Here is a 22,186-nt window from a genome sequence, read left to right as displayed (position 1 = left end):
AGAATGTGGCAAGGAGGGGGAGGAAAGGGGGAGTGAAAGTGGGGAAGGGGCAGAATCAGTGTCAACAGCACTGCCAATATCTTCTCCCCCTTCCTGGCCTCAGGTCCCCTTCTGACCCAGTCTACTGACCCAGGTCCCCTTGGACTTGTGCCCACAAAATACCTGGCGCAGGTCCAAGAAGATACATTGGGGCAGCAGAGGCTTGAAGAGTCCTCCAGGACCTGAAACTCCCCCACAGTTAGGGAGGATTGGGTTGTAAGACTGCAATCCTATGCATTTACCAGGGAGTAAGTCTCATTGAACTCAACTGGACTTACTTATTGGGTTAATGCCAACTTTGGTTTTGCTTCCATAGGATTGCCTGTAATTATTGTGGCAGAAACTTTTATGAACTAGAGTGCTCACATTTTTTCCCTTTCTCTAAATCCATGTCTACTAGATCTGCAAACTGAGAATAGCACTTCATGCATCTGATGTAGTGGGTAGTAGTTGTTCACCCCAGCATTTTTTTCAGTGGCTGTTTGCTAGTGTTTTTTTGGGTCTTTTTAAAAGAAACTGTGAACTCCTTTGAGACTGGGAAGTCTCTTTTCATTGATGATGATGATAAAACCTTTATTGGCATAAAAAATACTTACAAACACACATCCTCCTGTTGGCAACCTTCAGTCTCGAAAGACTATGGTATCGCGCTCTGAAAGGTGGTTCTGGAACAGCGTCTAGTGTGGCTGAAAAGGCCAATTCGGGAGTGACAATCCCTTCTACACTGGGAGCAAGTGCAGTCTGTCCCTGGCCTGTCTCCCTGGCTATGGGCCTTCCTTCTTTGCCTCTTAGCCTCAGACTGTTGGCCAAGTGTCTCTTCAAACTGGGAAAGGCCATGCTGCACAGCCTGCCTCCAAGCGGGCCGCTCAGAGGCCAGGGTTTCCCACTTGTTGAGGTCCACTCCTAAGGCCTTCAGATCCCTCTTGCAGATGTCCTTGTATCGCAGCTGTGGTCTACCTGTAGGGCGCTTTCCTTGCACGAGTTCTCCATAGAGGAGATCCTTTGGGATCCGGCCATCATCCATTCTCACAACATGACCGAGCCAACGCAGGCGTCTCTGTTTCAGCAGTGCATACATGCTAGGGATTCCAGCACGTTCCAGAACTGTGTTGTTTGGAACACACAACCTACCCATAATCACATACCTTTCATTTATTTTGCTTGGTAAACCATTTTGAGAACCTTTTTGAGAATCGCTTGTTGAACCTTCAAGAAAGCAGAATCTAACTTTTTATTATTTTTATAAATAATAGTAATAAAAACAACAGTTCTGGTTATAACTATGGTTTGTGCAAAGTAGAGCCCAATCCTAGGCATGTCTACTCAGAAGTAAGCCCCATCATAGTAAATGAAGCTTACTCCCAGGTAAATACGGCTAGGATTGCAGTCACAGTTATATTCTGTTTTAATTCCAGTTATATTTGGTATATATCATGGTATACTTCTGCCACCCACAATACAAGTCTTAAGTCTTTTAAGTTGCTGGATCATTGTGCAGAGCATGTATGAAAATGCTCTCCAATCAAAAGAATAGAATATCCAGCTGGGTGTGACTCATTCTCAAGTGGTAGCAAGTTGACAAAGAAGGATGAAGACTGTACTAGGATTGCAATTCTATACATGCTTATCTAATCCCATTGAACTCAGTTGGACTTAAATTTGAGCAGACATGCATAGGATTGCATTGAAAGAAGAGTAATTAAATTCTTTTCTGAACCAGCCTCTCCCAGTCTCTGTGGAGCCCTGATCAATTCTGCAATGAATTCCTGTTGATGAACTTATCCAGAAGTGCCCAGATTGCTTAGGTCCTGGGGCAAAGCCATCACTGTCAACACAAAAAGGAGGCTCCTGGGGTCAGCCTGGTAGGTAATCTGAAGGGTGTGGGCTCTTTGCCAGTGCCTCCCTCAGTTTGTGTGCAGTTAACGCACAATTAGCAAGGAAAGGAATTTCTAGGGTTTGACCCCACCTAGACTTGCTAAACCTCCAGGAAGAGCCTGGAATCTCCAAGAATCAGGATTCAGGCAAAGTTATGGGGACTTTAACAGGGCTTGACTTGATGATATTGCATCATGTTAGGGGAAATTATCTCCAGGAATAGCTTCAGTTAGAGTTGGCAACCCTGTCCCCATCTGGAATAGTTGGAGGGGCTGAGCCCCAGGAAGCCTTTGTAATTACGTCCTGGTGGCACATCATGGAGAACTTACCATGAGCATGTTTATATTTACATATAATTGGGGTTTTGCAAATCATGAGTCATTTTCATACAAGACACAAAAAAACACCTTTAAATATATCTTGTATTATTTGTTCCGCACATTGATGTTGTTTATTCAGCATGGTCAGGATGGGACACAGAAAACAGAAACTATAGTGGTAGAATGTTGGACTCCCAGAGAACAGATTCAAAGCCCCAGAGAGTAACAGTTTCCAGGGTGAACTAGGGCTAATCAGGGCCCATGAGAGGGGGTAAATTGTATCTGGGCCCTGAGTAAAAAAATGGGGCCCAGGAGCAAAGAATGGGAGCCGGAAATTGCCATAGAGATATGTTTGTATATCTTGTGCGAAGATTAGCATTCACATTTTGTGTAAGCCTACATAGTTTTATATATTGTAATCCATAGAAGTTATGATACAATGATTGTATGAAATTATGATTCAGTGGAGAAGAGAAAGAAACTTTGTACCCCAAAAGGGCCCCAAAGAAACTTTGTACCTCCTAATAAAATTCCTCTCAGAGACCTCTCAGGAACCAATCTCTCTCTCTCTCTCTCTCAGCTACTGTGCTTCTCAAGGTTGTTGTGATGATAAATTAAGGGAGCCATCTATGCCAACCTAAGCTCCTTGGAGAAAGGCTAACACGGCAACTGTACAATACATTAATGCTGAGGTATTCAATCTGTGTGTCCCACCTCCCTAGTGAGGCGTGGCTGGCCTCCAGGAGCATTGCCAGGCATGGGTTGGGGGAGAGGCTAGGCTGCTCTGCTCTGCTCTGGTCAGCTACATGTGCTGCCTACTGACTTGCTGCTTTTCTGCAGCTGTGAACGAGGTGGGTGGGGCAGCGTGAGGCTAGGAGGGCGTGTGAAACATGGTGGGGAGAGGTGGGAGAGAAGGCTGGCTTGGCAGGCAGGCAGAGAAGCTGCATTTCATCATGGAGCTCTCTCCATGTGCAACCTTGCCCCAAGGACTACATTTCCCAGTGTGCCCCTGGCCCTGGGCATCCTGGGATTGGTCAAGGCTGGAGGAGAGAAGAGTGTGGGGGTGCTGCATCTCCTGGCAGGCTTTAAAGTAAGTACAGGGAGTGCAGTGCTTTTCTCTGCTTGGGAAGGAAGGAGCCAGCCTGCTCCTAGTGGAGGGGTGTCCAAATGCCCCAGCCTGCATCTTGCCTGGGGAGAACAGGGGTGGCATCTGCATGTTGGGTGTATGTGTAGCCCCCATCTACTTTGGGGTGAGTTGTAATCTTGCTGGGTGTGGCTGCAATCCTTTCCACACTTTCCTGGGAGTAAACCCCATTGACTCAAATGGGGCTTACTTCTGAGTAGACCTACATAGGCTTGGGGTCTGTATCAGCTTAACCAAGGATCCTCACCTTTCTCTTTTCCCCCCCCCCCGTCAAAAAAGAAAAAAAGCTGCTCTTGATGGCTTTGTCTCCAAAAATTGATTAAAAATAAAAATCCCCGTTCCTTTTAAGCCATTCCCCCTTTTCCGCCTCCTTTTGGGGGCGGGTACTCTGTTGGCTGCTATTGTAAGACAAAAGGCACAAGCCTAGCTAAGTCTACTCAGAAGTAAGTCCTATTGTGTTCAATGGGACTTACTCCCAGGAAAGTGGGGTTAGGATTCCAGCCAAACAGTCTCTAGGTCTCAGTTTGCAATTAGCAGATACACACAAAATGAAGTCTTCCCCTCCCCCAGCAAATTCATCACTTCCCCCCTCCCTTTCCAAAACCCTCCAGGTGTGCTGCTCAGGGCACAATCCTAACCAGGTCTACTCAGAAGTAAATCCTATTTTGTTTAGTGGGGCTTACTCTCAGGTAAGTGTGGTTAGGATTGCAGCCTCAGAGTGCTGGCAGCCTTGTTTCTAGCGTATAATTATAACACTTTCATCCCCATTTTGGGAGTAACTGAAGTGAGGTGTTGTAATGGGGAGCTGTGGCCAGTGGCTACAAGGATCAGGGGAGGTGTGAGCTGGAAAAGTTTGAGAACTACTGCATTAATGATTTCAGGCTGCTTTAAGGAAAAACTGGTGAGTCATGTGGGAAAATATCTATAGTCAAATGTAGACACTTGAAGCAAAGTTAATATAACATTCTAAAGTTTGCCAGTATCAAGAGGAAAATAAATCCTTGGTATTTAGAGAAGATCAGGTTCTGTGCTAAGAACTCATCCTTGAACACAAATTAAGCCTCGAACACAAATTATATGTATTATTGGGATAATAACCTTGGAGCAAAGGATCAAAATTAGTGAGTGGAAACCCCCCCCCCCACCTTGGGATGGCAAGACCAATAGAGTTTATAGGCAATTTGCACTGACTTATTATTTTACTTTTAAGCTATAAGAACAGCCCCGCTGGATCAGGCCATAGGCCCATCTTGTCCAGCTTCCTGAATCTCACAGCGGCCCACCAAATGCCCCAGGTAGCACACCAGATAACAAGAGATCTGCATCCTGGTGCCCTTCCTTGCATCTGGCATTCTGACATAGCCCATTTCTAAAATCAGGAGGTTGCACATACACATCATGGTTTGTAACCCGTAATGGATTTTTCCTCCAGAAACTTGTCCAATCCCCTTTTAAAGGCATCCAGGCCAGATGCCGTCACCACATCCTGTGGCAAGGAGTTCCACTGACTGACCACACGCTGAGTAAAGAAATATTTTCTTTTGTCTGTCCTAATTCTCCCAACACTCAATTTTAGTGGATGTCCCCTGGTTCTGGTGTTATGCGAGAGTGTAAAGAGCATCTCTCTATCCACTTTATCCTTCCCATGTATAATTTTGTGTGTCTCAATCATGTTCCCCCTCGGGCGTCTCTTTTCTCAGCCCAGTAATCATCTAAAGGTGCAATCCTAACCCCTTATGTCAGTGCTTTCCAGCACTGACATAAGGGCAATGCAGCTCTGAGATAAGGGAACAAATATTCTCTTAATTTGAGGAGGCCTCCGTGAGTTACACCCAACTGCAGGATGCAGCACAGGTCCCATTGGCACCGCTATGCCAGTGCTGGGAAGCACTGACATAAGGGGTTAGGATTGCGCCCTTAGTTGCTCTCTTTTGCACTTTTTCCATTTCCACTATATCCTTTTTGAGATGTGGCAACCAGAACTGGACACAATACTCCAGGTGTGGCCTTACCATCGATTTGTTTGTTCTCAATACCTTTTCTAATGATCCCAAGCATAGAACTGGCCTTCTTTACTGCAGCTGCACATTGGGTCGACACTTTCATGGACCTGTCCACCACCACCCCAAGAGCTCTGTCCTGATCTATATAAATCCTCGGGTTGTATTATCACTAGCAATGACAGCTGATGACATAATGTTCATTTTCTGGCAATATGGGGATTTAAAATGATGGCTAAAACCTGGCTTTATGATATCCTGCATGTTACATTTATTTCTCGATCCAGTCCAACTTACTTGGATGCAGGACTGAATAACAGTATTTTTAAAGGGCTCCTGAATTTTTAACAGTTGTACTGTATAGAAGAAGAAGTTTTGGCAGTCGTGCAAGGGATGGAGAAGTCACACCTACAAATATATTTTTTTTTACATCTATTGAGAATAAAAATCCCTTTTCTCTCTCCCCTTCTCTCCTAACCTAAACAGAAACCTAAGCAAAGAAACACAGAAAACCAGATGACATTGGAGTGACTCACTTCAGGGCCAGTCCAAGATCTCCTGGTACCTGAGGTGGGGTGTCAAATGCTGCCCCCCCTTACCTGGTGATGTGCCAGCCCTTGCTCCTCCCACTCCCTAGATTGGAAAGGAAGGGGAGGGCAGAGTGGAATAGGAAGTGTGGTGGAAAGCTGAGTGCCACTTTTCCAAACTTTCTTTCCTGCTCCACCCCCCCTTCCTTTTCCAACCTAGGGAGTGGGAGAAGGGGCAGTAGAAGCAAGTGGATGGATGAAAGTGAGTATTCCCTGCCCATCAGCTGCCCAAAGTGACTGTCTCAGGGTCCAGTCCTATACTGTTGAAAACATGCTGTGAGGCACATATGCAGCCCTCAGCGCTGCTCCAGCACCAGTACTAGCTCAGCATTGGCCAGTGCTGGGCTAGCACCAGTAGAATGCCACTGCTCCACCACTCTGTGGTCATGCAGACCACCGGGTGCCGGAGAGGTGCGTGGGGGCGTGGGGGGAAACAGGGAGGAGGTTTTCTGGGATGAGGGGAAGGGGGGGAGAGGGTGGGGAGAAGGTATGCCAGGGGAAGGGAGCAGGATAGGAGGGAAGAAGGAGGATCCTGAGCCTCCATGTTAGGCCACTGCCTCAACATGGAGGCTCTTGATTCTACACTGACCCTTGGGTTGCCGTAGAATTGAGTAGCCCCACTGTGGGGCTACTCGCCTTACCCAGGGGAAGTGGACGAAAATCCCATTCTCCCAAGGAGCTGCTGGCACTGCACAGGTTGCACTCAGGATGTAGCAGCAGCCATTTTTGGCGCAGCTGCAGCCCTGAGTGCCAGGCAGCCCAGGATTGGGCTGCCCGTCCTCCCCAGCACTGACCCCCCCACCCTTAAGTCAAAATGTGACCGTCTTGTGAGTTCCAACACACATGCTGAAAGCCAATGTATTAGTGAAAAACACTGTTGGGATTGCTTTCTACCGGCCACCATCAAATACTTACTGATCAAAATACTGAACACATATCAATAACCATTAATATAGTAGATTTTTAAAAATGGACACAAAACAAAAGGAAGTTATCTCACAAGATCTAAAATCTACAAAGATCAAAAGTGCCAAAGAACACCATGGAATAGGTGTTTAGCAGCCCAATCTTATCTAACACCCCCCCTGCAGCTATACCACCAGAGCATGTCCTCTATCTTGCAGGAGGGGGGGGGGCAAGCATTCCCAGAAGTCTCCAGGTAAGGCAAAGTCCAAACTACAGCCCAGAGGCCACATCCAGCCTCCCCACAAGATTTTATCTGGCCACTTTCAATTGCTAATTTTTTTGCTTACATTTGCCATTTTTAATCATTATACTGTATATCATTTCTCAGTGTAAGTGTGGCATTGTCTCTTTGTAATTGACACATTTCCAAGTAAAACATTTTCATACATTTAAATTTCATTCATTCATTTATCAAACTGATTTTTTGGGGGGTCCACAAAAATGTTGAAAATATACAATGTAACCATCATACTGAAAACTTTGGAGACCCCTGAGGCAAGAGAACATTTTATTTAGATGTTGTATTTAAATATAAAAAATAAACATTTGTTCCTTTGCCCAGAGGTAAACCTCTGCTGACTGAATATGGATCTACATGGACCTGTGCCAGCAATTTTGCTGGTGCAAGCCTGAATGAACCTGGGGAGGTGGATCCAGGCCAAGAAGGGGAATAGGATATCAGTGGTGCCACTGCTGCTGCTTCAAGCATGCCCCCACTCAGATTGTTTTTGTATTTTCAGATTGTGTCTTTCCCACATATAACAGTTGGCACAAGCATATGATCATGTACACAGCCTCACTAGTATTACAATTAGTGAATCATCAAAAAGTGTAGCATTTATAATTCTGGTGACTAACAAAAGACATAGCTGAAATGACTGAACATAAGACAAACCATGACTGCATATGAAATAGCCACAAGTAACAATATTCTGAGTACTAGTGGCTCAAAATCTAAGAACACAAAGTCCTACCCTATATTTATAGTATCTCTAAATCCAAATCAGGTAATACAGAACATCCTGAAACAATAATTAGCATTTTCAAGTGACCATGTGTCTTATCACATGTAACCTTTATAACTATTATCTCCCTATTGCAAATGTGGGACTGGGTGGGAGTGGCTTTCCTAGGGCTATCTAGGAAGTTGATCACTGGGAACTTCTTGATTTTTATCTCAGGGTCAAATCCTATCCAATGTTCTGGTGCCAGTGCAGCTGTGCCAATGGGTGTGCACTGCATCCTGTGGAGAGGAGGAAGTGACAGAGGCCTTCTCAAGGTATGGGAACATTTGTTCTCTTACCTCAGGGCTGCATTGCTGCGGCACCAGTGCTGGAAAGTTGGATAGGATTGGGCTCTCAGGCTGCAATCCTAACCACACTTTCCTGAGAGTAAGCCCCATTGAACAAAATAGGACTTATTTCTGAGTAGACCTGGTTAGGATAGTGCCCTCAGTCTCTTAGCCACAGTGCTGGCTCAAGACTGTCAGATGCTTGAGGCAGCATGCCCCCCCCCTTACACAATGATGTGCCAGCCTCTGCCCTTTCCATTCACCAGAGTTCTAGCTCAGCACTCTCCTCCCCTCCACGCTTCCTCTCCTCTCTGTAGTCCTCTTCCTTTTCCAATCCAGACAGTGGAAAGAGAAGGAGAGGCAAGTAGGTGGACAGTGGAGGCAAGTAGGTGGACAGAAATGGGTACCCCACACCTAACTGCTTGAGGCACAGTTGGCTTTAGTGATGGACTGGTCCTGCTTAGCCAATTTACTACACCAGTTCCAATTATCTAAAATGTATCAGTATCTAAAATGCATACTTCCTCTGACGGACTGAGCTTGCAGCCCAGCCCTGTGTATAGCAGGGTAAACTTTAGCAGAGGCAACATCAGGGGTTGGTCAGAGTGATGCTCGCCTAGGACCATGTCCAACAGATGGCCTTCCTGGCCAGGTCAACCACTGAATCCTCAATGGCAGTGGTAGCTGAGTGGCATGGGAGCATTTTCCAGGGCCTCCCCTGGCACCTGCACTCCAGTTAAGCCCACTGATTTCAATGGTTGGAGTACAGTCCACCTAATTCTGCTTAGAGCTGCCCATGGAACTTCTGAGTAAACATGCACAGAAACAGGCTACATGTGTGTTTATTTTTATCTGTCAGAAGTTTACTAGGCCTGCTTGATACCAAACACAGAACGAACACATTCACCTGCCTACAATCTACTTTAGCAAACTGTGGGTCAGGACCCATCAGTGGATTGCAAGCCCATTTTTGGTGGGTTGCGAAAAGTTTTTGAAATATTTAAATTAAAAAGAAAACACATTGCAAGCAACATTCCCTGGTAGGCAGAAAAAAAAGTTGTTAGCTGGAATTCTAACCTGTGGTATGAGGTAATCTTTATAGCACAAAATTAAAATGTCACATTTTCTGATTTTCACTAATAATTGGCATGCTATATTAATAAATAAAAATAGTTCTTTCTATAGCTCTTTTTTTCTAGTGCAGTGGTTCCCAAACTTTTTGGCACCAGGACTCACTTTTTAAAACGACACTATCGGGACCCACCTAGGTTTACGAGACATTAAAAAAGAACATCTAGGGCTCAATCCTATCCAACTTTCCAGCAATGCAGCCCCATGGTAAAAGAAAAATGTTCCCCATACCTTGAGGAGTCCTCTGTGACTGCCTCCTCACCACAGGATGCAGTGCATGCCCCATTGGCATGGCTGCACTGGCACTGAAAAATTGGATAGGATTGGACCCGTATATTTATTTATAAGTTGTAATAACCAGAAAAAGATCTTCAAACATTTCTCTTCCTATATTTACAGCAGTTTTTCTCAAATGGTGGGTCAGGACCCACTAGGTGGGTCATAAACCAATAACAGGTGGATTCCCATTCATTTCAATATTTTATTTTTAATATATTAGACTTGATGCTACCATGGTATGTGACTGCATCTGGGGAACTGCGACAGACCTGTACATTGAACAGGATACTGTGTATATGCTTTGAACAATGATAGTAAATGGAACTTACTCTTGGATAAGTGTGGGTAGGATTGCAACCTAGGATTGTTAAACATTTCCCTACTTAATGATGTCACTTCTGACATCATTTCCAGAGGGTCCCAACAGATCATCATTCTAAAAGTTGGTCCCAGTGCTAAAAGTGTGCGAACCACTGATTTACAGGAACTGCAAGCTCCTTGCAGGGCAGATAGCAGTTATTTTGCAAACTGCAGGAGCTGAGCTCTTTGCAGGGTAATTAGCAGCTAAGGTATCTGATTTTTGTACAGCCTCAGGGCTTGAGGCAATTAGTTACCTGATTTTTCCATCACCCCTTTGGTGCCCCATCAAAAACCAGGTGGTGATCCACCAGTGGGTCCCACCATTTGGGAACCCCTCAGCTAGTGGGTTGTGATAGATTGCTATTTTTAAAAAGTGGGTCCTAGTGCTAAAAAGTTTGGGTAGCACTGTACTCCACTGTACGAAGAGGTCTGTGGAAATGTGATGTCTTCATAACTTTTGCCCACAGTTGCAAGGAGGCACTGAAGGCCTCCTTGCAATATTTTTGCATATTGCAAAATGCATAATTTTTGCATTTTGAGAAATGCAAAATGCATTTCTCCCATAATATTTGAGAGGCAGCAATTTTATGTATGCCTCCTCTCCTCAAGTACTGTATGTGTCCCATATAGTACTAGGGGGCTAGGGACAGGTGAGGAGGCAGATGTGGCAGAGCCTCCCCACTGGAGTCTTTCGAAAAGCGCCACAGTCGCTGTGTGAGGTGTGCAAGCACTCACAACCCATGCGCTATGTGTGTGCACACCTCACACAGCGACAGTGGTGTTTTTCAAAAGACTCCAGTGGGGAGGCACTGCCTCACCTGCCTCCCCATCAGGGACGTGAGGTGGTTGGGAAGGCAGGTGAGGCAGAGCCTCCCCACCAGAGTCCTTCAAAAAGCACATCTCACACAGCAAAGGTGGCAGAGCTATTCCACGGATAATGGTGGGGAGGCTCTGCCTCACCTGCCTCCCCACCCACCTCACATCCCTGGCCCCCAAGTACTGTATGGGAGCCATACAGTACTTGAGGGGAGGAGGCATGCATAGGACTGCTGCCTCTCAAATCTCTTTCCCCTCCCCAGACTTTGGGAGCCAGTTTTTTTAGCCTCATCAAAGTGCTAGAACTTCTGCAATGAACTTTTCTGCAGTTGCAGCTGCAAGCCAAGCCCCGCCCACCGCAGAAGAGCCACCCCCCAGCACGGGCAGTAACAGCCTCTGCGCTCAGCCCGAACTCTCTCCACAGGCCCAAGTTTTTACTTTGGTTGCCATAACAACCAAGTTCCTAGCCTGGGCCCGGCGAGGAACAAGGGAGGAAGTGGCTTGAGAGGCCATTGGCTGCTGCCGGGCCACGTGACCTCGGTGGTGTTTTTGACAGGGCAACTAGAGCCTGGAGAAGGGAACTGATGAGGGTTGTGACAGGGGGGCAGACAGAAAGAGTGAGGGGGCAGACAGACAGGGGGTGCAGACAGAGTGAGAGGAGCCAGACAGAGAAAGAGGGGGGCCAGACAGAGTGGGGGGGACTAGATAGAGAAAGAGCGGGCCAGGCAGAGGGGGGCAGCTAGAGTGGGGGGGCAGACAGAGAGGGGGCAGAAAGAGAAAGGGGGGAGACAGGGGAGCCAGACAGAGAGAGACAGGGTTGCAAAGGGGTCCTTGTGCTGTGCAGTGTATGGGATGCGGGGCAGAGATCTTGGACTCCCCTCCACTCCTTGTGCTTGGGGGGATGTTTAGGGGAGGGAAGACTTAGCTCTCTTCCCTTCTCCCCGCCCTCCTGTGGCGGGGATGCGTGTCTGACCCGTTTGGAGGGGGTGCCAGCAGGAGGAGGAGAGGAGGAAGGGTTAGTCAGCAGAGGAGGAGGAAGAGGAGGGCACGGTGGAGACGGTGGTGGAGTCATGGAAAACAACACACTGCAGCAGCAGGAACAGCAGCAGCCAGGAGGGGAGGAGGAAGGGGCTGCTGTGTGCTTAGGTTGAACCCGGGTCTACTGCTCGTGTGAATGCGTGACGGGGCGAGGAGGAGGCTGCTAACCTCGTCTCTCTCTCTCTCTCTCTCTCTCTCTCTCTGGTGCCAGGGCTTGGGAAGGTGAGGAGGGGGCAAGGAGGAACATGAGGTGGACACCATCCTCTGGGGCTCAGGGGGTGTGAGGAAGGCTGAGGGGAAGAGGCTGCCCTGCTATGGGGCAGGTGAAGGGCTGAGGAGGAGGCTGAGGGGGCAGCCTTTCCATTGGCCCCTCAGGCAGGCTCTGGGCAGGGAAGAGAAGAGGCAGCCGTCTCGAGAGAGGCACTTGTGGAAGCCAAAAGAAGGGGGGGCGTTGTTAGGGGGTAGAAATGGGGCGGTGAGGCAGTGCTGGGTGTCAGTCCCTTCCTTCTTTCCTCCCCTCCTCCCCGCCGGGTTGTGTAAGGTGAGGGTCGAGCCACTCCAGGGAAGAAGTCTGGTGTGTGTGGAGCTCCGTTCAGACGTTGTTTATTGGAGCTACTGAAGAGCAGCCGCCGCAATAAGGAGGGGGGCTGCAGAAAGTGACTGTTTTGGGGTGTTTGATGGTGGTGTGTGGGGTGTTTATGTGTCTGTGTGTGTTTATAGGGGGGCTGCAGGAAGTGGACTGTTTTGGGGTGTGTGGTGTGTGTGTCTCTGTTTATAGGCTTCAAAAAGTGAACTGTTTTGGGGTGTTTGTGTGTCTGTGTGTGTTTATACGGGGCTGCAGAACGTGAACTGTTGGGTTGTTTGGTGGTGGTGTGATATAGGTGTATTTATAGGGGGCTGTTGAAAGTGGGCTGTTTTGGGATGGGTGGCAGTGTGGTGCATGTGTTTATAAGGTGATTTTGAAGAACAAAGTGGAGGGGGAAAGGCTGCTTTTTTTAGCCCCCATTTGGTAACAGGGAGCTCTAGAGGCTGTCTGGATTTGTTTATTTTATTTACACTAGAGGCGAGCAGGGAATTGGGAGGAAAGAGGGGTCCAGACTTTGCTTCTCTCCTGGTTGGCTTGGTAGAACAGGTAAAACGCAATGGACTCCTCCAGCCTGGCTTGACATTGCCCTGAGGCTCTGTGATTCAGAGCCTTTGATTCTAGTCTCTCTCTATGTGTGTATGTGTGGAGTGCAGGGGGCTGAGTTTAGCTTTTGTTGTCTAAGCTTTTACCCCGGCAGGTTATAAATAGACCTGTTCAGACGCTGTGTCAAGGAAGGACACATTGGCAAGTTCCAGGGAGGGAGGGAGGGAGAGACATACACACACACACACAGGCTGTGTTGAGTTTGCTTCCCCAGCAAGGCGGCTGCTGCTGCTGCCACCACAATGAATGCCAGGCGGAGGCCTAGCTGCTCTGGATTCTTGTAAGCTGTTCAGGATTCTTGTAAGCTGTTCAGGATAAGGGGCTGGATTTTTATTTTATTCCTACAACAAGAGAAATCTAGCTGGAGGCAGTATCAGTGAGACTACAAAGAGAGGAGAAAATACCACCACCCAATTAGGGCTTCTTTACTGAAACTTGGGGGTAAAATAAACGAAGACTGGACCGAAAATGAAGCCAGACCGAGGTAAATGATTTCATCAATATTTCTGTTTACTATATTTTAACTGTGGGGACAAATAACTTTTTAACATGTCTGGTAATATATTGGGAGGGGGAATTGCAAGTCCTTGGTTCTGCCAAGGAAGTGCTTAAAGAGTTAAATTTTACCAGATTCAGGTAATGCCTGAAACTGAGCAACAGAATATTGTTGGTGTCTCAAATGTCTTTTTAAAAAAGCTATTGTGTAAATGATTGAATTTACCTCATCAGTCAAGAGCTGAGAGATAACTCATTGAGGAGAACACCCTTTGCCCTAGGAGACAGTATCATTTAAATGCCAAATAGAGTTGCACTTAAGTATCGAACAATTGCAACATTATAAAAAAAAATCAGGCACAGATTTTAATCAGAACTGATATTAACAACACAAGCTTCGTATAAATGGAAGTTACAAAGACAGCTAAGTACAGGCTTATGTAAAGCAGCTAGAACTCTGTTGCATTTAAATCTTTCACAGGTACTTTCAGTGGAATTATTACCAGATTTACCTTTTTTTTTCCTGGTGAGGGACAAAATCAGTGGATTCAGTGGTATGTTTCTACTAATTCAGCTTCTGTGCAGTTATTGTAAAAGCTGCCACATCACTAAAATGTGTCATGGCTCCTCATTTCAATAATATAGTCATTGTTTGGGCTTTGTTGCTAGATATATCTATATTTCATTTAAAATCCAATTTGGAAAATAACTTTCATAATGAATTGTTATGGATTAAATTTCATAGAAGTCCCACATATTGGAACAGTAAACAACCTCACGTATATTTTCCTTTATGTTGCTGCTTATAACTTAAAAAAACAACACATAACTCTAGTATATGAATCACTCCACATGTGTAAGAAATTCCTTTTAAACTCGTCCAGATGCTGAGAGTGAACATGTTTATGATGCACAAAGAGGTGCCTTGCGTTTATAAGGTACATTCCTGTTGGATGCTCATCTTTTGCCTACTCTTGTTAGTAAAACTTCTTAATGTTCTGTAATATAGTTCTTATACATTCAGAGAATATCTGCATCATATCTGTTTCAAAACTGCTTAAATTTAAAATAACAAGGATGAGATGCACTCAAAAGGACGACTTGCAGAAAGCTTGTTTGGCTTCAGTTACCTCATGTGCAGTGTGAGCCTATACGCATGCGTACTCTGAAGTAATTTCCATGGTGCTTGCTTGCTACTGACAGTGTTTAAGATTAAGGTTAAGATTGCAGCATAAATTATCTACCAAATTATAAGTTACAAAATATACCAGAGATAAAATCAATGTTTGTAACTCTGAAAGGGGTCCAAAGCATAGTGATGTTTGACTTGATAACCCTGTAGTGTAATCAGTTAATTTAATACAAAGAGTAGTAGTGAACTCAGTGTGAGTCATTTTTCTTTTGGAAACCAACTTTTGGTATCTTGAGATTTTATTCTAAAATGATTTGGATAGGTTAATGGTAGTCATAATATTGAGATCAATTTAAGCACATCAGCAACAAAGTAAAATTGGTCTTTAAAAATCAAGATATTTTAGAAGCAATTAAGAACTGCAATTTTAAAGAACAATGAACCTTGTCCTACTATTACTGTACATGAACTGTCTACAAAGGGTTAAAGTATGGCCTGCCACATTCAAACTACAGATCTGATGAAATACACACACCATGCAAATGTTTACACGTGCTGCTTTCTCTAGAGCAGCTGCACTACAGGAAGGCAGTCAAGTGTGCAATCACCTGCTTCCATGAGTTGCAAATTAATAGTGAAGGACAGAGGATGAGTACAGCTTTTAACTAGACTCACTTAGAACAATCTGTTTAATATTGGACTGACAGGAAGGAAGAAAAGTGTGCAGTATTGAGCAGTGAAAGAAATTGCTGTGTTGTCATTTTTCCATGTTGGGTATGTCAGGCCTTAGTGCAGCAATTCATTTTCATGTTATGGCACACTGTGAATGCACTAAAATTTTCAAGGCGCACCATCAGTTTTTTTATAATTTCCAAGGCACATAGGAGTTCACATCCCCCAATGGCCCTACTTAGTAAATGACCTTTCTTCAAACTCCTGCAGCTCGCCTGCAGACCATTTGCGGCACACCAATGTGCCACAGCACACTGGTTGAAAATCACTGCCTTAGTGTCTGGATTTACCTTTTTCAATAATAATTATGATAATAATTTGCGTCTTATATTGGAATCAGTTAGTTTGAAAAGTAGTCAGCTTTGGTTGGATTGTGTCCCAAGTCAGATGACTAGATTTTTTTTCTTCTGAAAGATTGTAATCGCAGCTTTTAGTGGATTACGTTTTCATAATACTTTTAAAACATTTTTCTTTTCATATCCATGGAAGATTCCCTCATATGATGCTACCAAGGGTCGTAGACAAAGGTCTACCTTTGAAGAGGAGTATGTCTGATGGGGGGGGGGGAATGGGACTGGAAGCCTTGGACAGTGTTTGCATTCATGCATTTTCCCCTTCAGATGTGGCAGAAAAGAGGTGTTCATACTTGTGAAAATGCAGAGATCTTTTTTTCATCCTAGGGGTGAACATAATGTCTTGGAGCACCTACAAAATCTACCAAATTTATTGTCCACAAAGTTTAATATATAATAAATGGTTAGTCTTCAAGGTGAACTTGGTTGAAGTTTGGGTACTGCCTGAGGCAGCCCAATTCTGCCTCCCCTCCATAAACTGTCTCTGCCCTCCTCTTCCTTGCTGGATGTGGGCAAGGAGCAGGCATGGTAATGCAGAGCCTGGCCCCTTTACCTGGAGCACTGATGCCACCTCCTTCCTCTGTGCCTGCTAGGGGCTCCCAGTATGGTTAGCTCATCCTGTTTATTTGAAATAGGATGGGCACAGAGGAAGGAGGTGGCACTGGAGCTCCAGGTAAGGGGATCATCATGCCTCTCTCTCCTTGCCTACAGCTGGGTGTGAGCAAGGAGGCAGTGCTAGGCAGCAGCCGCTTTCTCCCCCATCCCCCCACCAAGATCAGGAAGAGGAGAGCAGAGTGGCTTCATGGCCAGCAGGCTGGAGGGAGGTGGTGGGCAGATGTGGATGCAGGATATCCCTTGTCAGTTCTCTGCTCCCCCCCCCCCAATTCAATGTGAGCCTTTCAGTGATGGGTGGTGTGATGGGTGGGCTGACCTGCTTTAACACTGTGCAAGAGTGTTGTTTGCTGTGTGTTCCTTTTAATGTTTGAAGCAGACTTTTAAAGGATTCACAAATTAAGTTTTGTGAATTTTATAATGTGTTTATAGGATTGGGGGTGTCAGTAGATGAACTATGACTATGCTGTGCAAGTAATTGAAATTTTGCACTAGATCCAACTTCTATAATTTGCAATGCAAAATTTTGCAATTGTTGTTTTTGAGTGGTTTGTAAATACCCAACAGACTAAATCTTTGCAGTTAACAGATGGTAACTTTGGTTTTGTGAAGCTGGTAATAAACAAGAGGCATATGAGCTGCAGGTGATGTTGCTTCCTGTTTAGTAGGGCGGTAACAGCTGTTCTGAGGATGTCTTGAGTTGTGCTTCTAGTTATAGATGCCACAGGTAAATGAAGGGAGGAGGCCACATGCTGGAAATGATGCTGTTTCCTGTTGTAACAGGGAAGCTGTTCTGGCTGTTTTTCTTGCTGTGGGATCATGTTCCTGAAAAATAAATATAAGGGGGGAATCTATCATGCTTGTCAGTGATTAATGTAAAGATTAAAAAATCTTAGTAATAGTTCAAATGGGAATCTTACTGACATGTGGCGTAGATAATGCTGTGGGAAGCTACCCTAAATCAATGGGGGAAAAACAGAGATAGAACTTGTGCAAGGAAAGCGCCCTACAGGTAGACCACAGCTGCGATACAAGGACATCTGCAAGAGGGATCTGAAGGCCTTAGGAGTGGACCTCAACAAGTGGGAAACCCTGGCCTCTGAGCGGCCCGCTTGGAGGCAGGCTGTGCAGCATGGCCTTTCCCAGTTTGAAGAGACACTTGGCCAACAGTCTGAGGCAAAGAGGCAAAGAAGGAAGGCCCATAGCCAGGGAGACAGACCAGGGACAGACTGCACTTGCTCCCAGTGTGGAAGGGATTGTCACTCCCGAATTGGCCTTTTCAGCCACACTAGATGATGTTCCAAAACCACCTTTCAGAGCACGATACCATAGTCTCTCGAGACTGAAGGTTGCCAACATAACAACATTGTTCTAGTACTTTGTGTACCGAGATGATCCACAAGAAGGTATTTGAAGGTATTGTGATTTTTTTTTTTCCATAGGCGAAGGATTTTCTGGAGTTCCTTAATTTAATTTGCTCTATTGCTACAAAAGAGGACTGTGTTCTGGTTAGTAATGCTTTACTGGTAATCAAAGATGAAGTGAATTTTTTATTACAACAGAAGTTGCTCTCATAATTATGACTCTTTGACGAAAAAGATAGGATGGCGATGAAAAAATAATTAGTCATTCATAGGAGGCAACATCTTTAGTAGTTCAAATAACAAATACAGTATATTGTAGTAATTGCATTTTTTCCTAGAGCTGGAAAGTTAAAATGATGACAACTTTAGTATATGCAATAGAGCTTGTAAATTATTAAATCACACACCTCTCTTCACTCAATAGTGAATTGTTGTGGCTTCATGGGGGAAATTGCCTTGATCCAGGGTCATGGACTTGATCCAGGGTCATACACTTCTAGGGGGCAATCTCAGTTTTGGATTTGAGTAGAAAAGCAGGCTGCCTTTTATCACCGCATATACTCATGTATAAGTAAAAATATGCCTAAAATTGACCCTGAAAACATGGGTCGACTTATGCACAGGTCAATACAATGAGTGGGGCTTTTGAGAGCAGCTGCCTGGTGAGATATGGGAGGGACTGGGCTGAGAAGCAGGATGTGGGGGGTGGAGAAAAAGAGTGATTTTTCTTACCAGTAATTACAATATTCACAGGCAGCCACAAAAAAGGTAGCCATTTTAGCTGCTTCTTCAAACAGGAAGAGAAGTGAAGGTGCTTATGGGAATTGTAATCTGTATGAGGGCTGCTGCTATGGAAGTGCAGCACTGTACTCCTCACAAAGCCTACAACTCCCATAAGCACCTTTATCTCCCTTCCTGTATGGATAAGAAGGTAAAATAGCTTTTTTTTTGGCTTTTTGCTGCTGCCTCAGAACAATTCCTGGTAAGTGATTTTTCAAAGAATGTCACACCCCTAAGCTTCACCCTGACTTATCTGAGGGTCATAGCAAATCCCATGATTTTTGGGTCAGGACTGCCCTTGAGTTATTTGTGAGATCATCTTATAGGCGACTATCTAAGGTGATGTACCCTTTTCCAAGAGATACCTATGGAAAGCTGCCTACTACCCCTAACCGAAATTGATATGAAACTGGGTGTTTTGCTTTGTGTAGCAAAGTACTTAGAAGTAAAGTTTCTCTAATTCAGAGCTTTTCTTCAGTAATGGAGAATGCTTGGACAAGTTCCAGTTACTGCTACCATTAACTTCTATTACAGCAAGTTCTCACTTAAAGTCATTTCATTTTAAGTCATTTCGTTATAAAGTTGATGAGAAAAAAAAAATTGATTCCTGTCTGGGGCCACTGTGTGGAGATTGCACATTCTACGCGAACTCCTCATGTCTACATAGATTTACATGCCTCTGTAGGTTTTTTCTGGCCTGGAAAGCTCACATTTATTTTGGTGCTTGTTTAGAAGTGTGGTGATGTTTTTGTGACCAGAAATATGCTGTAGAAACTAACTCTTGTTTATGTATATCAGTTAACCTATGGTAAAAATTTTTTTTATTATAAATTGTTTTGCTTTAAGTTGCAGTTTCCAACAGAGATGTCACTAGGGTTTGCATTACCCAGTGTGATAACTCATAGCGAAGCATACAGAATAAATTACAATATCATACACACAACCTAAATGCAGTGGCATCACTAGGGATGGTGTAACCCAGTGTTTCTCAAGCTGTGGGTCGGGACCCACTAGGTGGGTCGCAAGCCCATTTCAGGTGGGTCCCCATTCTTTTCAATATTTTATTTTTAATATGTTAGACTTAATACTACCAAAGTATGTGACTGCATTTGCGGAAATGTTACAGACTTGTACTTTTAACAGGCTACTACATATATTCTTTTAACAATGAAAGTAAATGGACTTACTCCTGGGTAAGTGTGGGTAGGATTTCAGCCTAGGATTGTTAAAAATTTTCCTGCTTGATGATGTCACTTACAGTCATGACAACACTTCTGGTGGGCCCTGACAGATTCTCATTCTATAAAGTGGGTCCCGGTGCTAAATGTGTGAGAACTACTGGTGTAACCCATATTACCCACTCTCACAACTGAATAAGAATTCTAGCATTACCTCTGATATATGGAAATGAGAGCTGACTCATACAAATACCTTATTGGTTTTCTACTGTATCATAATAACACCTCATTGGCCTTGGAACAATCTTTCTCATTAATCAGTTTTGAGTTAAAGAAATCCACTTTTTATTACATAAGGCAGTTGTGTTTTCATTTTCTGGTTATTTGGCTATAACGGTTGATAGAATACAGATATTTCAGTGTAGTTTCTTTCATAGCATTCTGCGTTAAAGTATGCATCAAATGATATATAACATGATTGTGAAAATCTTGCTATTTTCTAATACAATTTTGACCGATAGTTGTGTCATCCCCATAAGTGCGTCACCTGGTGTGGTCTGCATCCCCTTAGTGACACCCCAGGTTTCCAAGATCTTGTCATCAACTTTAAGTGAGGACTTACTATGTTCCTGCTCCTGAACATTCTGTTGTTGGGTAGCCTATTACAATTTCTGTTTTTGACATTGACATCTCCATAAGGACAGTCAATGGACCAGAAGGACAGTGGAACCTGTGCTAATGCAGAAAATTCTTTGTACTGTAGACCTTGCTGTGATTGCATCCTATCACCAAATGTTATTAATCACTGTCTGTATATTATAGAGCCATTCTCTGCATTTTATGATGGTAATCTAAACCTGGTGTCCTGACCTAGCATTTGGGTTTTGATTTTTAATAAAGCATGTTATCTTAGATTTGTGACTTTTGAAACTGATATAAGCAAAAAGTAGATTATCGCATGGGTTCCAATGTAGGATTCCTATTAAATTCAAAATAAATCTTGCTGAACATTTAGCGAAGATACAGTATATTATAAAAAATAGCTGCTTTTCCTGATCCTCAGCATTATAATTGTTGGTGGTATAAGGTTCCAGATTTGAATATTCGTTGTTCTCTTTGATACACATGTGATGGAATCCCACCCCTAACATGTGTTGGGATTTTAAGTGAAGAGAATTTGCCCCTTTAGTGCACAATTGCTGGCAAAAGTGTTTAGGTCAGAGATGTCAAACGTAAGGCCCACAAGCTGGATGTGGCCCTCCACAAGCTCTTTATTCCCCCCCCCCATTATAATTGGGCTGTCTGCAGAGGCTCTGGGAGGGAGAGATGGAAGGAGGCCTCAGAAGACAAGGAATGCTACAGAGGAAGGGCAGACCAAGAGGGGTGTGAGAGGGAGATGCTGCTGAGGTGCTGGGAGAGCCCCATTATCATGCAGGCTGCCCTTTCAACAGGGCCATTTCTGCCAAAGCATTACTTTGCAGAGCACCTCTCACAGCTGAGCTGCAACATGACACCTCAGCAGAAGCAACAGTACTGAAAAGGTGACCATGCTCTCCCATATCTTGAAAATCTGGATTTGCAAATTTTCTCTTCTGATTTGCAGCAGATGAGTTCCTATAAAGTGCTTATTTCTGGCCATGCTAAATGTCATCACTTCCGTTCCTCACCAGGCACCATGAATGCTCTTTGGCCCACTACATGACTTGGGCACCCCTTGTTTCTCAAATAACAACCTGGGCCTCTGAATGCCTTATAAGTCATAGAAAAGTCACAGCCAGTTTCCCTCCGGAGAGCGGAAGTAGCATTTTTTTTTTTACCTTTTTGGCCATTCTGAAACCAGCAGAGGCTACGTGCAGCCTCTGTAGGCTTCAGAATGTCCTCTGGAGGCGATCGGAGCACAGCTCCGGTCACTTTTGGAGGGTTTAAAGGGACCAAAACAGCAGATTTCGTTATCCACGGCTTTCGGTATCTGTGGGATTTCCGAGAGCTGATCCCTTGTGGATACTGAGGTCCCACCTGTTGGTTAGTTAAGAGTCAAGTTGGTTAGTTGAGAGTCAAGTTCTGTTCCTGGAACCCCTGTAGATGTTGAAACCTGTGGATAATGAAATCCATGGGTTGGAGTACCCAACCCTCCAAACTGACAAGAGCAGAGCTCCTGTTGTGTCCAGAGGGTGTTCTGAGGGCCAAAAATAATAATCGTAATGGTTGGGGCTCAACATGGGTTGCGCGACTGATGTTGAGTCAAATCTGCGGATGAAAAATCCGTGGATTATCAGGCACCGCCTGAATTTAGCAGTTCTAGTTTGTCTGGCATTGAGGAGAGATAATAATAATAATAATAAACTTTATTTCTATCCCGCCCTTCTCCCCAAAGGGACCCAGGGCGGCTCACAACATATTAAAAACATAATTTAACCACAAATAAAAACATATTAAAAACACATTAACATGTTGTTGGCGACCTTCGGTCTTGAAAGACTATGGTACCGCGCTCTGAAAGGTGGT

The 22,186-nt window shown here is 44.6% G+C and overlaps 1 protein-coding gene across 1 annotated transcript in view; it reads left to right on the top strand.

The window, feature by feature from the left end:
* The first annotated feature begins 13,217 nt into the window (after positions 1-13,217).
* Positions 13,218-22,186, top strand: part of ATOSA (atos homolog A) — a 61,108-nt gene continuing 52,139 nt past the window's right edge. The window contains exon 1 of the mRNA XM_066635062.1: positions 13,218-13,519. Coding sequence (XP_066491159.1) covers positions 13,504-13,519 — 16 coding nt within the window. The 5' untranslated portion in view covers positions 13,218-13,503. The remainder of the gene's footprint in view (positions 13,520-22,186) is intronic.

Source organism: Tiliqua scincoides, chromosome 8 (assembly GCF_035046505.1).
Source record: "Tiliqua scincoides isolate rTilSci1 chromosome 8, rTilSci1.hap2, whole genome shotgun sequence".
Classification (NCBI taxonomy): Eukaryota; Metazoa; Chordata; class Lepidosauria; order Squamata; family Scincidae; genus Tiliqua; species Tiliqua scincoides.
This window is presented reverse-complemented; position numbering and strand designations above follow the sequence as displayed.